This window comes from Ammospiza nelsoni, chromosome 6, assembly GCF_027579445.1.
Source record: "Ammospiza nelsoni isolate bAmmNel1 chromosome 6, bAmmNel1.pri, whole genome shotgun sequence".
Classification (NCBI taxonomy): domain Eukaryota; kingdom Metazoa; phylum Chordata; class Aves; order Passeriformes; family Passerellidae; genus Ammospiza; species Ammospiza nelsoni.
The window spans coordinates 57,865,036-57,878,286 of record NC_080638.1 but is presented as its reverse complement, the minus strand read 5'-3'; the positions used below and the strand labels follow the sequence as shown (position 1 = coordinate 57,878,286).

General features: G+C 39.8%; 1 protein-coding gene across 1 annotated transcript in view; it reads left to right on the top strand.

The window, feature by feature from the left end:
- SYNE2 (spectrin repeat containing nuclear envelope protein 2) overlaps positions 1-13,251 on the top strand; it is a 168,602-nt gene that overhangs the window by 27,050 nt on the left and 128,301 nt on the right. Inside the window, exons 11-24 of the mRNA XM_059475436.1 lie at positions 164-301; positions 1,118-1,282; positions 3,168-3,280; positions 3,926-4,082; positions 5,641-5,731; positions 5,936-6,123; positions 6,277-6,441; positions 7,679-7,852; positions 10,014-10,172; positions 10,416-10,589; positions 11,457-11,582; positions 11,739-11,894; positions 12,542-12,753; positions 12,999-13,074. Coding sequence (XP_059331419.1) covers positions 164-301; positions 1,118-1,282; positions 3,168-3,280; positions 3,926-4,082; positions 5,641-5,731; positions 5,936-6,123; positions 6,277-6,441; positions 7,679-7,852; positions 10,014-10,172; positions 10,416-10,589; positions 11,457-11,582; positions 11,739-11,894; positions 12,542-12,753; positions 12,999-13,074 — 2,094 coding nt within the window. The remainder of the gene's footprint in view (positions 1-163; positions 302-1,117; positions 1,283-3,167; positions 3,281-3,925; positions 4,083-5,640; positions 5,732-5,935; positions 6,124-6,276; positions 6,442-7,678; positions 7,853-10,013; positions 10,173-10,415; positions 10,590-11,456; positions 11,583-11,738; positions 11,895-12,541; positions 12,754-12,998; positions 13,075-13,251) is intronic.

Genomic DNA, 13,251 nt, shown 5'->3' with positions numbered 1-13,251 from the left:
AAATATTGCCGGGAGACAAGAATGCCTCTTGCTGTCTTGCCTTTGCATGCATCACACCCTTTGAAGTTAATGGAGCTCCTAGCAGTGTGTTCAAAGGCAGGACTTGGCTCTGTGAGCCTCCATCCGACGTCTTCTGTGAATTGCTCTTCTATTTTATCTCTAGGAAATGATGTCATTTATGGAAACATTTAACCAAGAGAAAATCCCCTTTCTGCCTGTGTTGTCATCAAAAAGGGGTGAAGCTGAGCTGAGTGAAGGCCAGCAGCAGATGAGGGAACAGTGGGATAAAGTGATCTCTCAGGTCAGAGGCGTTTCTCTCTCACTCACCCCATCACCAGCATGAGCGTGTGGGATGGATGAAGAAGCCTAAGTCTACCTCAGGAACTCACACTGGGAAAAATGGGGGGATGATGCTTTATTTGGGATTATAAAAGAGGTTTGGCCCTGAACCTGAAGTCCAGACAGTCTGAGTGGCATTCAGTGCCCAAGAGGAGGCAGAAGGTGACTTTTTGTGTGTTACCCTTCTGCCTCCTGAGCCTCAAGATCGAAACATCCCTGGAAATGCATCTGGTTATCTTGGAGCATTCTTCTGATCAAAGCTTTTGGCCTATTTATGCTCAAAAGGTTATTTTGGAACACAGTCATGACTCAGAGCACAGACACTGATCTAGTGGGGCCTGGTTGGTCAGTGCTTTGCAGTGAGGTTGGTGTGTTGGCTCAGATTGGGGTGTGTAGGGCCATGCTGGGAATTGCTGTTTGTGGAAGAGATGCTCCCCTGTCAGCCCCAGCTGTTCATCTCTCTTTCCCCCCCTATTTTTGCAGCTAGTTCACTATAAATTTTCCTGTTTCTGGGCCTTGGGGTGGTCACCAGCAAAGGACAGGAATGCCAAATTCTCTGTTGTTGCAGAGGTTATGGGCTGGGAGCAAACCTGGGTTTGAGGTAAACAGGGCTGATTTTAGCTGACTTCATTGGAAACCCTTTTTTTTTATTGACAGGCATGAGGGAGTGGGTTCCTGGGATGTCTTGAGCACCAGCTTATGCAGCTTATATCAGCATCTTGGAGATGGGGAAGAAAATAATAGTGAGAGATTTAATCCACTTGTTTTCCTTTTAAAGATTAACGAGTGGAAAGCAAAGCTGGACCAGATGTTGCCCTCCCCTCTGGATAGCATTGAGGCTTGGCTCCAGGAGGTGGAACGTCTGCAGGCAGAAGATTTGCCTGATTTACAGGACCCTTTCAAAGCAATGTCTGTCTTCAGAGAAATAATTGTAATATTTAAGGTATGCTGATCACAAAGGAAATTCTGCTTCAGTTTGACCTGGCAAAGCACTTGTTATGGAATTGCTGTTTGACATTTTGGGAAGTGGTGTGCATATGTTTGTCTTCTGAAGATGAAAAGCTCTTCTGAACATACCTTTGAAGAATTATGAGTTTAATTAAATAACTGCATGGGTCTATAAGGCAGGTTTCAGACTTCACTGGGGGGAGATTAATTTTGAGTACTGCCTCAATGAGTAAATTATGCTATTCTTTTTTATGTGGTTCCTGCAACTTGTTTGTTTGTTAAGTAATATCACAGGATAATTGCATCTTTATCTTTAAATCTGTACTTTAAGCATACCTATTCAGAAAAGCACTTGAGCTTCAGGTTGCATTCCAGGGAGTTCAAGAAGTTTGTGTGTTTAAAAGTTAAATAGTTCAAGAAGTTTGTGTGTTTAAAGTTAAATATTTGCTGAATCACTCTGTAGTTCCATTCAAGGCAAGGATATTTTGATACCTTTGTACCATGCAAGTTATTTATTCTGATCTTCAAATATTTGTATAGATAATAGTTTAAGCATCCTTTTGAATTTGAAAGTTCTGAAAGAGTATATGTGTTGATGCCTGGCTGGTGATCATAATGCCGTATTTTGGGTTTTTATAAAGAAATTTGCTGGTTTTGTAACATTGCCCCTAAAGTGAATTTGAAAGAATGGGCAGTGGAGTTCTTGCAAGTGGCTTAATAACACCAATCTGTTGTACTGTTTCTAGTCAGTTCCTGATAGGAGAGATGGCTTTTTAACTGGTAACAGTGTTGTCAGTCTTTAGCCATTTGTTCAAAGATTTTTGTTGTGCAACTTAGGTACTTAAAGCATTTTTAAGAGTAAGATAGAGACTGATGTCATTTCTTAAGGCATTTATTTTTTCCCATTAAACATATAGATGAAATAATGTAATTTCTTCAGAAGAAGAAACACATTAATGCTTAATTCCTGCCAAATCCTCTTTTCTTGATGGGAAGACATCCTACTGAAATTTTTTCCCCTTTTAGTATGTTGTGTGTAGGGATCATACTGGCAAGGTGGTACCTTATAATGCAAATTTTTAAGATCTAGGAAATCATCCACCAGTGCTCATAATTGTCTGTGCTTCAGTGTTAAGATTTCAAAATCCAGTGTTGAAAATCTGTGAACTATTTTTGTGGTTGAAGGCTGTTTCAGGATTTAGCCATTTCCATTAACATGCTTTGTGGCAGATTTTATAACATAGAAATGAAATTGTAGCTGTTTTTTTTTTTTTTGTATGCCACTGAGAAATAGGCTTATCTTTGTGCAACACATGTTATTTTTTATTTTCAGGTAGGGAATTTGGTGCTGAGACACATGCCTGTAAAATATTCCCCAGTCACGAGACACTGGCCATTGAATGGTTAATTTGATACCCTGTCTGCCTGGTGTTAGACAGAGATTTATTGAGCAGTCAAATGAACTATGGAGCAGGTGACATAATAAATTTATTCAACAGGTTTTGCTGTCAGCCTTTGCTAAGGGATAGCAAAGAGCACTTTAATACCCTGAAGCTGTTAGAATGATGTTTAGTTTCTCCTAAAGATGATAGTGAAAATGCAGAAAAAACTGATAGCAGGGTACTGTAAGGTCTGTGGTCCTTATATTTAAGTAGATGCACAATGATAAGAGAAATCAGGTAGTATTGCACTAAAAGGTGCACTTTAAAAGGTGATTAGGTAAATACTTTTATTGCACTTTATTGAGTAAAGACACTGGGAGATTGTCTTGTGCTGACTAGTTCCTAATAGCTCCTTCCGTAACAGCAGGTGAGCTGGAGATTCCCAGATGAAATACTCTAGATCAAAATTAATGGCTTACTGTGTCTTGTTCTCCCCAGGGCTTGATGGATTCTTTTGATTCTCACTTGGACACCCTTCAGTCATTTAAGAATGAAGATGAGAAGAATATGCCACTAGTCTTGCCTGAAAAATTAGAGGAAATGAAAAGAAGGTTGTGATGGCTCTGCTGTTGTGAACAAAGCACATAATTTATCCATGCCTTGCAAAAAAAAGCATTTTTGACCTAAACATAGGCTGACTGTCAAGTGGAGTAGGGATCTCTCATTGGTCCAATGAATGTTTAATTGTGTGTACAGAGTAGAGCTCATTAACAGGACCTTTTCAGATGCCCTTTGCTAGTGGGGATATGAAACAACCACTAGGGATAGGAAACTTGTATATTTTCAATGTAAAAATTTCCCTGGTGGCAGGATTCTCTAAACTTTTATTTCCACCAATTAAAAATCACTGTAATCTATAGCTTGTACTACCCCAAATATCTTTTGGAGGATATTTAAAAAAATGACCAGTGAATCTGTATCCATAACCTGAGGTGCTTGGACATACAGGTGGCAGATGTCCCTTTTTTGGGCACTTAAGGTTTTTCATACATTGAGCAGACAACATTGACTGCTCAATTGTTGCTGCTTTAAAAAAAAAGAAATGAACTATTGCTATCTTAGAACTTAATTCCTGTCTTTAAAGAAAAATGTTTACATAAATGTAATTTTGATTTTTTAGGATAAAATCCTGATACATTAATGCCTTTTGTATCGAATGGTTTTGAATAACTTTTGGAACTATTTTCTGTTTGCAGATTTGGCAACATTTGTTCTACAAACCCCAGCACTTTTCTTGAATACCACTATGGACTGTGCTCAGCCATTGCCAATGAGGTGAAGTTAAAGCTAAATATCTGGGACGTGAAATATGGGGCAAAAGAGTCTGTGGAATCACTGCTGGAAAATTGGAATGTAAGTTTCAGGTTATATGAATCACACCCTGATGGTAATTCCCAGCTCTCTTTGATTTAGTCTTATGTCATCTGAAGGTATTATAGTTGGTAGAAGCATGGTGGACTGGTGAAATCTCAGATTTATTCAAAGAAGGGCAGGTAGACCTCCCTAGAAGATTTTCTTGCCCCCAAAATCTTCCATTTTGCTATGAATGAGATTTCTTTCTTCAGTTTGGAGAAGTAACGCAAGCCATGACTGTAATTTTCTCTCTGCCCATTTTTATTCTTTATTGTGAAGATTTCTTTCTTTATAGATTATTTATAGAGCCATTTGTAGCAGCCCTTCCCTAGCTTCAATCCACAGAACCATCTCTGGGGCAGTTCAGTAGTTGCTTTCTTCAAAACCAGCCATTATTCATGCTGCTGCCTCTTCCTTTTCCCAGCTTCTTTACCTCCTCATGCTTTGTGGTGAATATGAATTGTCTAGTTCTATTACACTTTATGCCCAGCTCAATTTCTGGACTCAAGTTATGAAACTGATGTAGGCTTTTAGGAGGGGTTGTCCAACCCCAAATACTGACAAGGGATACTGCATCAAGAGTAGAGGCAGAGGTGAAGATGCTAATGCCTCCAGTTTTTTCCCTTCTCAAGTTAATGAGATTCCTTGTGAATTCTATCTTTTCAGACTGGCAAATCCACAGTTAAATTAGTGGGAATTTCACCAGCCTCAGTACTGTGGAAGGAGGCAACAATAGGTTGTATAAAGTAGCAGTTTCCTGAGCAGTGTCACCCTGTGGTGAGATCGTCGTGCAGAGTTAATCTGTGCTGAGTTTGTTGGTTCAGTTGGTTTCATAAATACTTATTATCATGTTGTTTCTACAGTTGTGGCTCATGGTCTTGCTCAAGCTGATAGAATGCAGAGCTTTGCCAGGGAGTTTAGGGCTCGTTTAGAGTTTAGGGCTTGTCACAGTCACAAGGGAGGTTGTTTTGTACCCTGCTGGGTAGGACATTCGTAGGAGTGGAAAGTGCTGAAGTGAGATCAGCTCAGAGAGGGGCTGAGGACCAACCCTCACTCCCTGTGCACACACAAGTGTCTTCCTCTGCTCCCATTTCTTCCTCTTTCACCCTCTCCATCCCCAGTTTGTTTTATCTGTCAGAAATGAGGCACCTCGATATTTCTGTGCATGCAGGGAAGCCCACCTTTTGCTTTCATCACATTTTGGCTTATGTGACTGAGTTCTGCCTGACTTATTCTAGATGCCATTTCTCAGTATTGCCCTGGGGCTGTAACTTTTTGGAGCAAGCAGTCCTGACTCATTCAGGGCTGTGGCTCAGGCAGTGGCATTCAGGTATTCATGGTTCTATTTACTTTACTCTCTGAACAAGCAAAGTAAAAGAACAAGTTTGTTTCAGACTAAAGGGTGCAGCTGAGTTGCTGGGTGGGCTTTGCTCAGTTTACATTTAAACTGTAGGTTGTAGGCTCATATTGCAAAAAAAAATGTGTCCCAAGCTGTATTTCTTACTCAGTTTTGTGTCATTCAGTGTTACCCATATCAATTACTTTTCACTTTGAGCAGAATTTCATTGAAGAAAAGAAACTTGAAGCACAACTAGACACTGCTACTCACATCTGTGAAGACTTGAAAAACATAAAACATCCTGACTTGGGTAAGCTTATGCACATAAGTTGGTATGAAGATCTCTATTTTGAATATACTCTTTATTTCATTTAATCTATATACAGTAACTATTTTGAAGTAAAGTGCTGCCCCCAGTTTTAATTCCATCTACTGTTCCATATAAGCAGTGTTTCTGTTTAATTAACCTCTCTGTTCCCAAATGTGTAACAATAATCCCTATTCCACTTCCTAGCTGGAGATCCTCAAGAAATCAGCAAACTTTTGAAGACAGTGGAGTCAAAGATTTCTACATGTAAAGAATATATTTCCAATGTAAACACCACCCTACAGAAAGTCCTGTCCTCCTGGAGTAATTACACAGAAAACATCCATGTACTAAAGACATGGCTGGAAGAAAACAGAAATGAGGATCCAAAAGAGGTACATGGTTGGATTTCTCTTTGTTTGACAGAGATACTTGGAAGAAAAACATTAAATCTCACAGTGGCTGCTGTTGTTGCTTTTCTGCTTTTCATTTTGGAAATAAATGTTTGACAGGGTTCTGCTTAAAATTATTTCAATGCCTCTGTCTAGATCCCTGCTGAGGTACTGGCAAAGAGGAATTCGATTCATGGTTCCTTAAATGAAGCTGGAAACCATCTCATTGAAGTCAGCAAAGAGCAAGTTGGATCAAATATTGCCAAAGAGCTGAAGAAACTGAACAGGAGATGGGCAAAGTTCATCAAGAGGACACACTTTGTGAGTTACAAGTTACTATTACTCTTTGCCATGCAGCCTTCTAAGTCATCTTTCCTAGATTTACCAGCTTGCTAATCAGAGATTGATCAATCTTTCAGTCAGCTCAAGGTTGCCAGTTTTAAAGCTTGAGAAACAGAGTACACAGCAGCATCCCATTCTAAATCTTTGTGGCTCAGTAAAATTCTCATTATAGCAGGATGGAAAATGTTCAATTTTTAAATTGAAATCTCAAAACCACTTAGAAAAGGAAATCTTATTGCAGAATGAAGCTCTTAATTCAGTGCTCGGGGTGGAAATAATCAATTTACCTGTGTTAAATTTTACAGACTCTGTCTTAGCTGGTAGAAAGTAATTATTGCTGCATAGATATTTCTAAGGTTGTGCAACTTTTCACCAGCTCACTTGACAGGTTTTTAGGCTGCTGTAAATCCCTATAAACCTGCCTAATTTTATACATATTACAGTCCCTAGAGTGCTTTCACAAGAATGACATTTTCACTCTGCCTGGGAATATTAGAACTCTTAATTTTCTGAGTTGAGCCTTTCATTGACATTCATTAAAGCTACTGCTGTGACAGTAAACGGTGGCAAAAAATTACTGCTACATTTTTGTAGGAGATGAGCTTAGTGAGAATGCAATAAAATCAAAGGAAGCAATCAAAGGGTGAGGGAAATCCAGAGTTTGCTAGAAAAACCCTTAATAAGAGATGCTTCAAGGAAATATATTGAGGAATCAGATAAGTGAGGTGCAAGAAGCCTGTCTAAGGTTTTAAGGGCTTCCTGAGTTATTTTTGTGGCATTGCTGTGGACATTATGGCTATCAATTATATTATATTTATTTTTTAATATAAAATGCAAGACCAAAGCTGGAGCTCTGGCCTGTGACTGGCAGTACCATTAATGTCAGCACACTTCCTGACCTTGATTTGACCAACACCAGCTGCTGTTCTTGGACAATTCCCTGCTGTGGGAGATGCTGCAGCACAGGAGTTTTCTCCATAGTAGTGTGGCTGCTTGTGGGGGAGGGGACAAGGGGACAGATTGTGCTGTCCCACCTGCCCTCAGGGCTGAGGAACTGAGCCTCACTTGGTTTATTTATCAATATGTTTGGCATTTATTTCTCCTTTGATCCCTGTTGAGTGCTAAAGCTGGGAAGTGACCCAAGTGGTGACTGTGTTGGAGGAGGGCACTGGGGAGATGATGGGAATGAACATCTTACCTTGCTCTTTGTTGACAGCTTGGAGAGGAGAGCACAAATGCTGCTGAAGAGACCACGGAGCTTCCAGGGAGCCTGGAGAAAATTGAAGAGCTGCTTGGAGGGGTGGACAGCTGGGCAGCAGAGATGGGACATCTCCTTAGCAAGATCAGTCACGAGGAGCCTGTGGAACCTGAGCTGGAGGAACATTTGCAGGTGAAAATGCTGCTTAAAATACTTGTTCCTCAGATTGTCATCTTGCAGCACTGATTTGTGGCTGGGGTAAAATGAGGCATCATCAGTGAAGCAGAACTTAATGTGGATTTTGTGCTGTAATACTTGTAAAATTCAAGACAGTGCTTGTGCCTTGTTGTTATTTCCCAGGGTCACTCCCAGATGAGCTGTGAGTGAATCTTCCACCCTCAGTGTGTCCAGCTGACCAGCAGGTGCCAATGAAATGCTGTTGGTGCCACTGATCAGCACCTTGTTCTTGAGTGATATTAATTACACCTGTCCAGCCGAGCACTTGGAGCAGACCAGAGCTCTGCAGGTTGCCAATTTGAGTAGTTCCCCTGGTCACACAGGGCTGTTATCATCTACTCTCCAATGTAGGGAGGAGGTTTGGGACACCTTGGCTGTATTCAAGGCTTACCCTCAAAAATTTGAATGCTTGAAGTATTTTCAGCAGCACGTCGGGTTATTTGGGAATCTCATCTTATAGCTAGTTGTTAGAAATATCCTCAAAGAGCACAAATTAACTTCTAACAATAAATTCCACTAGTCAGTATTGTTCCCCTGGGATTACCCCCAGCTCCCAGCAGATGGCAGATGAAAATCTGTGTATATAACTCAGCAGCTTCAATACAAAGTCTGATTTATTTTCTTCACCTGCCAGTGAAGGTGAGATAGAATAAAGATGCCAAGCTTTGCAGTGAAGAAGTTGAAGCACTGTCTTATGTTGTCTTTACTACTTCTGCAACAGGGCCTCTATTAACTGATGGAGTGAAGGTGACCACCAACTCCTTTGTGTAACTGCTGTAAATAAGCAGAAATACTCTGTATTTCACTTAATCTATATATGGTAACTGTGCACCAGAATCAGTGTTAGTTTTCTCATGATTTGTGCCTTCTTGCAGAGAGCTTAGCTGTTGCATACAGGTAATGCCTTAGAAAAGAAAAGCCTTGTAAAACTGTAGTTTAAGCCCTACTACTCTAGCTAAGCTAGCAACTAGCTTGTAAGTTCCCATGTGAAAAAATAATGAAAATGACAATCAGGTAACTCAACAATCTATTCTGGTAAGAGAACTGTTGACACCTACAAAAACAAAGAGTCTGTCCCGTGAGAATCCATGAAGAAAATATGTAAACTAACCAGAAATAGAGAAGTTTAATAAACATGCACCCTAGCCATTTACCAACCAATAAACTGAGTATCAGTGTATTGTTAACCAATTAGATTGATCACAGTGCCTTCTGATATTCCTATGAAAATATGAACTATGCAATAAAAATTCAGCTTTTCTGCAGGAAGAATCAAAAGTCCTGACACTTTTTACTGCAACATTTACCTGACAGATTGGGAAGTGTGAGAAACGAAAAGGATCTGTTGATCTTTTTGTAATCACAGGAATATATTTATAAAATAAGCCTCATTTTGCAGCGTGACTCTAGTTTGTAAAAAAAAAAAAAGTAAAATAACAAAGGACATCCTGAAATACAGCCTCCAAACATGTGGCTGGCATTGTACCTCCATGTCTGGGGGCAGGAGAGACCAGGTCACTCGTTACCTGCAGTACAATAGGTCAAGATCCAGAATAAAGCTCTGATTATGATTAGGAGAATGCTAATTGACAACTTCAGACAGGAGAAATGTGTTGAATATTCATAGGTAGAAACTTTTCATGATAAATATTCAAATATGGCACACTACTCCTGCATGCAGGGCACCCAGCTGCTTTCCTGCCTTGCAGTGCTGAATACTACAAGGAAATCTGAGCCTTGCTGTGTGCTCACTTTGGATGACTTCATGATCAGATGCTGCATATCCAAATGTGTGGTTTCATTTGGGAAGCTGCTTGGATGAGAGAGCATGTTTTGAAAACACATCTGATTGGCTCTGTGGCAAAGAGACAGGAGGTGTTGCACTGACAGAAAGAAATTGCTTCAGCAAACAGAATCCCCTGTGGATGGCAGCAAATTTCTTTCTCTCCGCACAAAGATTTTGCAGTGCAGTACACTGACCATCACTGGAATATGAGGCTTTCCTTTACCAAGTATCAATCATCCATGATCAAAGCTGGCTTTTTCACTCTGTTTGTTTAAACAAAAAGACAAATAAACACTTGTAAAGATTTCTAATGCTTTTTGTTCAAACCAGAGTTTGGCTGCAAGAGGATCCTCGTGCCAAGACCAAGTTGTGGCAGCAGAAGAGATACTGCAATCCCTGAGGCAGAATGTTTCAAGTCAGGTCTTGCAGCAGCATTCTCACACCACTGGGCTGGAGGCACGAATTAAAGAAGCCAGAGACAAAGTAGAGGTACTTGTTTATACACACACAGATATCTCTGATTTTACCATTGCAGAGTATGGAAAACTCTTTGTCAGTCATGTGAAATAGAAGAGATTCTGTACTCAGTCTCCCAGACTCTTATCAGGGCAAAATCTAGAACATTTCCAGGATTAGTATCTCAACTTGAAAAACTTGAGTAATGTTATGAAGCAATAACTCTGTCTAATTACTGACACTCAGGTGTGTTCTGAAAAGTCTCTTTCTTCCAAGGCTGTCATGGGTGACCTGAACAAGATCTTGTCCAAATCTGAGAAGAAACCCTCAGAGAAAGAGGCTTTGCTCAATTTTGAAGAATCACAGAAAGAACTTGAGGCCTCCATTTCAAAGGCTGTGCAACTTGTCAGTCAAAAATTAAGTCCTGAAGAATGTATTTCAAGATATGAGGTGGGTTTGTGTTCTGAACCAGCTGAATCTATGTGGTCTCTAAAAGTCCGAAGTAAGAAAAGTACTGACTTTTTTTTTTTTGGTAGTGATTAATGCTTTGCTCAGTTTTCTGATTTAGCACTTTATTAACTTGGCAGACAACTTGAATGAAGAAACATAAATCTGTTTGGCAGTTTATTCAGTGCCCTGTCCAAAATCACTCCATCAGAACTCATAATTTTCAGAACTACAGCCCTTTTTTTTTTTTTTTTTTTTTACCTGATCAATAATTAAGCTTCCCATCAAGAATGACATGCCTGAATTCTTGGGCAGGTTATTATAAATACTAAATCTCCTCTTTTCCCCAGAGGGTAGTTGGTAAATCAAATATCCTGTCTCAAAATGTGGATCTCTTAAAGGGATGTTGGACATGGAAGTGCCCAAAATCTGTTGCCTGGTCTGGCAGAGAGGGCTGGGTGATCATGTGGCAGGAGGGGCAGAGAGCTCATTCCAGGCCATCCTGGAGGATCCCTTTCACCTTTTCTCTGCCCACACCCATGGTACATGGCCTCAGGTATTCCCTAAGGAAGAGGCAGAGATCAGCAACCTTCATCTTTTGTCTTTGGTACCAAATTTTCCCCTGAAAGCACCTGAAGAAAGCACAAGAACAGCACCTGCTTTTCTCCATAAAGCATCCACTGATTCTGCAAGCTTTTGCAGATAAACAGGGATGGAGAATGCCCTTGTACCCACCCACAGCAGAACTACACACCCCATATGTGTGATGTATACGTTGTCATTTTCTTGGTTAAATAAGTTACGTTCACTTCTGTTTGGTTTTCATTATGATGTCTGGGTTTTGTTTTGGTTTTTGTTTATTGTTTTTAGGAAGCTTTTAATGCTCTGGACAATAAAGTTCTTGACAAATTTTTGAAAGCAGCTGAACTGCTGAAAAATATTTCATCTGACCATGAGAAGCTGTTGGTGGAAGATGATGTTCGTAGGAGATGGGAGGTGAGATAATGCAGGAATGAGAATCCACTGTCTGGTCTCATTAGGCCTGGCATCTTTGAAAGTCAATTTTTTCTTGTCACAGTGTGTTCTGGTGTTTTTATTTGCTGTGTAACATTGTCTCACCATCTCATGGGAACAATGCTTTGTATTTTGCAGGCAGTTCGTCAGGAAATTGTATCCTATGTCCAGCTCATCATAGAAAGGGAAAAAAAGAAATTTAATGCAACTTTAAAAAAAATCAATAAGCAGTTAGGCAAAGAGAAGAAACTCCTAAGTATGGATAAAACCAAAGGGCTCATGAAGGAGCATGAGGTACCTGACACATTCCTTTTCTGTCTCTATTTGTGGATGCTTTGCTGTCCTTCTTCCTCTTTTTTTGGGTTCATTATCTGTGGAGCAGGGCCCTTGTGCTCTGTGTTATGTAAACACAGAGCAAAGAGGCCACCAAAATTATTTCTTTACATTTTTTGACTGCAGATATTAGTGTTCTTGCAAACTTTTAGAATTAACCCCTTGTTGAGTAGGTGGTATCCTTTTTCCATTTTTTCCCCCACATTTTTAGTGTATCTTGAATTCACTTTAGGAAGTATGATAATTGACAAGGAATATTAAAAAAATATTCTGCTTTTTATGTAGTCAGTAGGACACTTCTATCTGATGTCAGGGTGAAGAAGACTTGGGGCCAAAATTAAAAATTGTAGAATATAATGAATTTCTAAATCAAGCGAGAGTCAGTGTAGTCGTGTGAATATAGTTGGGAACATGTTGCCAGAAATCCTAATTTACTCTCTGGCTCTATTTTAGAAAGAACCAAGAAAAGATAAGTGTGTGTTGGTTTGACAACTTAGACTTTTAAGAGCACTCAACCAAGATAATGGAAGTATAAAAAAATATATGAGAATAATTTCTTATCCTGGTATTTTTGCATGGGCTTATTATATTGTTTTTTCTTTGTTTAGGCCTTTTTTTCACATGAAGGCAGCATGAAGGAACTTAACAAGTCTTTGGAAGACCTTAAAACATTGGCAAGACTCTCAGAAGAAGCTGTCCCAGGGATGCAGACACTCACTGCAGACTGTGAGAAAAGGCTAGAAAAGGTTCAGCAAATGGTGGCAGACACTTACACAGCACTGCTGGCTCGTGTTGGAAAAGGACAGCCCCCTCAGAAAGGGTGGGTGGCTGAGCCATGGGGTGTTGTAGCTTTATAGAAATCATTTTTACACATAAATTTTGGGGTACTCTAATGTGTTTTGGTAGTACATTACTATGGCCAGCTGTGCATTCAAACACTTAAAGTATAAAGTTTCATAAACTGGCAAGTACAATGTTTGATTATCCTTCAACACAGCTGCACTGTCTTAAACCTTGAGCTAGGATATTTTTTTTCCCTTTGTATTTAATATTTTGTTCTTGTAGGAACTCCATTTTGGCTTCTGAGAATGGAGAACAGTCTGGTTCTTCTCAAGAAATTGACAACCTTATGGTAGAGGAGGTAAGAAGTCCAGACTTACTGATGGAAAACAGTGCTCTGTCAAAGGGAGGTCATTGCCAGGAGGAAAAGGTGTTTATTTCTCTTACTGTTTTTATTGTGATAAGACCTTGGGCCTCTGGTCAGAAATCCAAACCCCACTGTGGTTGTGAATGTAGACTAAGTAAATAATAAAAATTA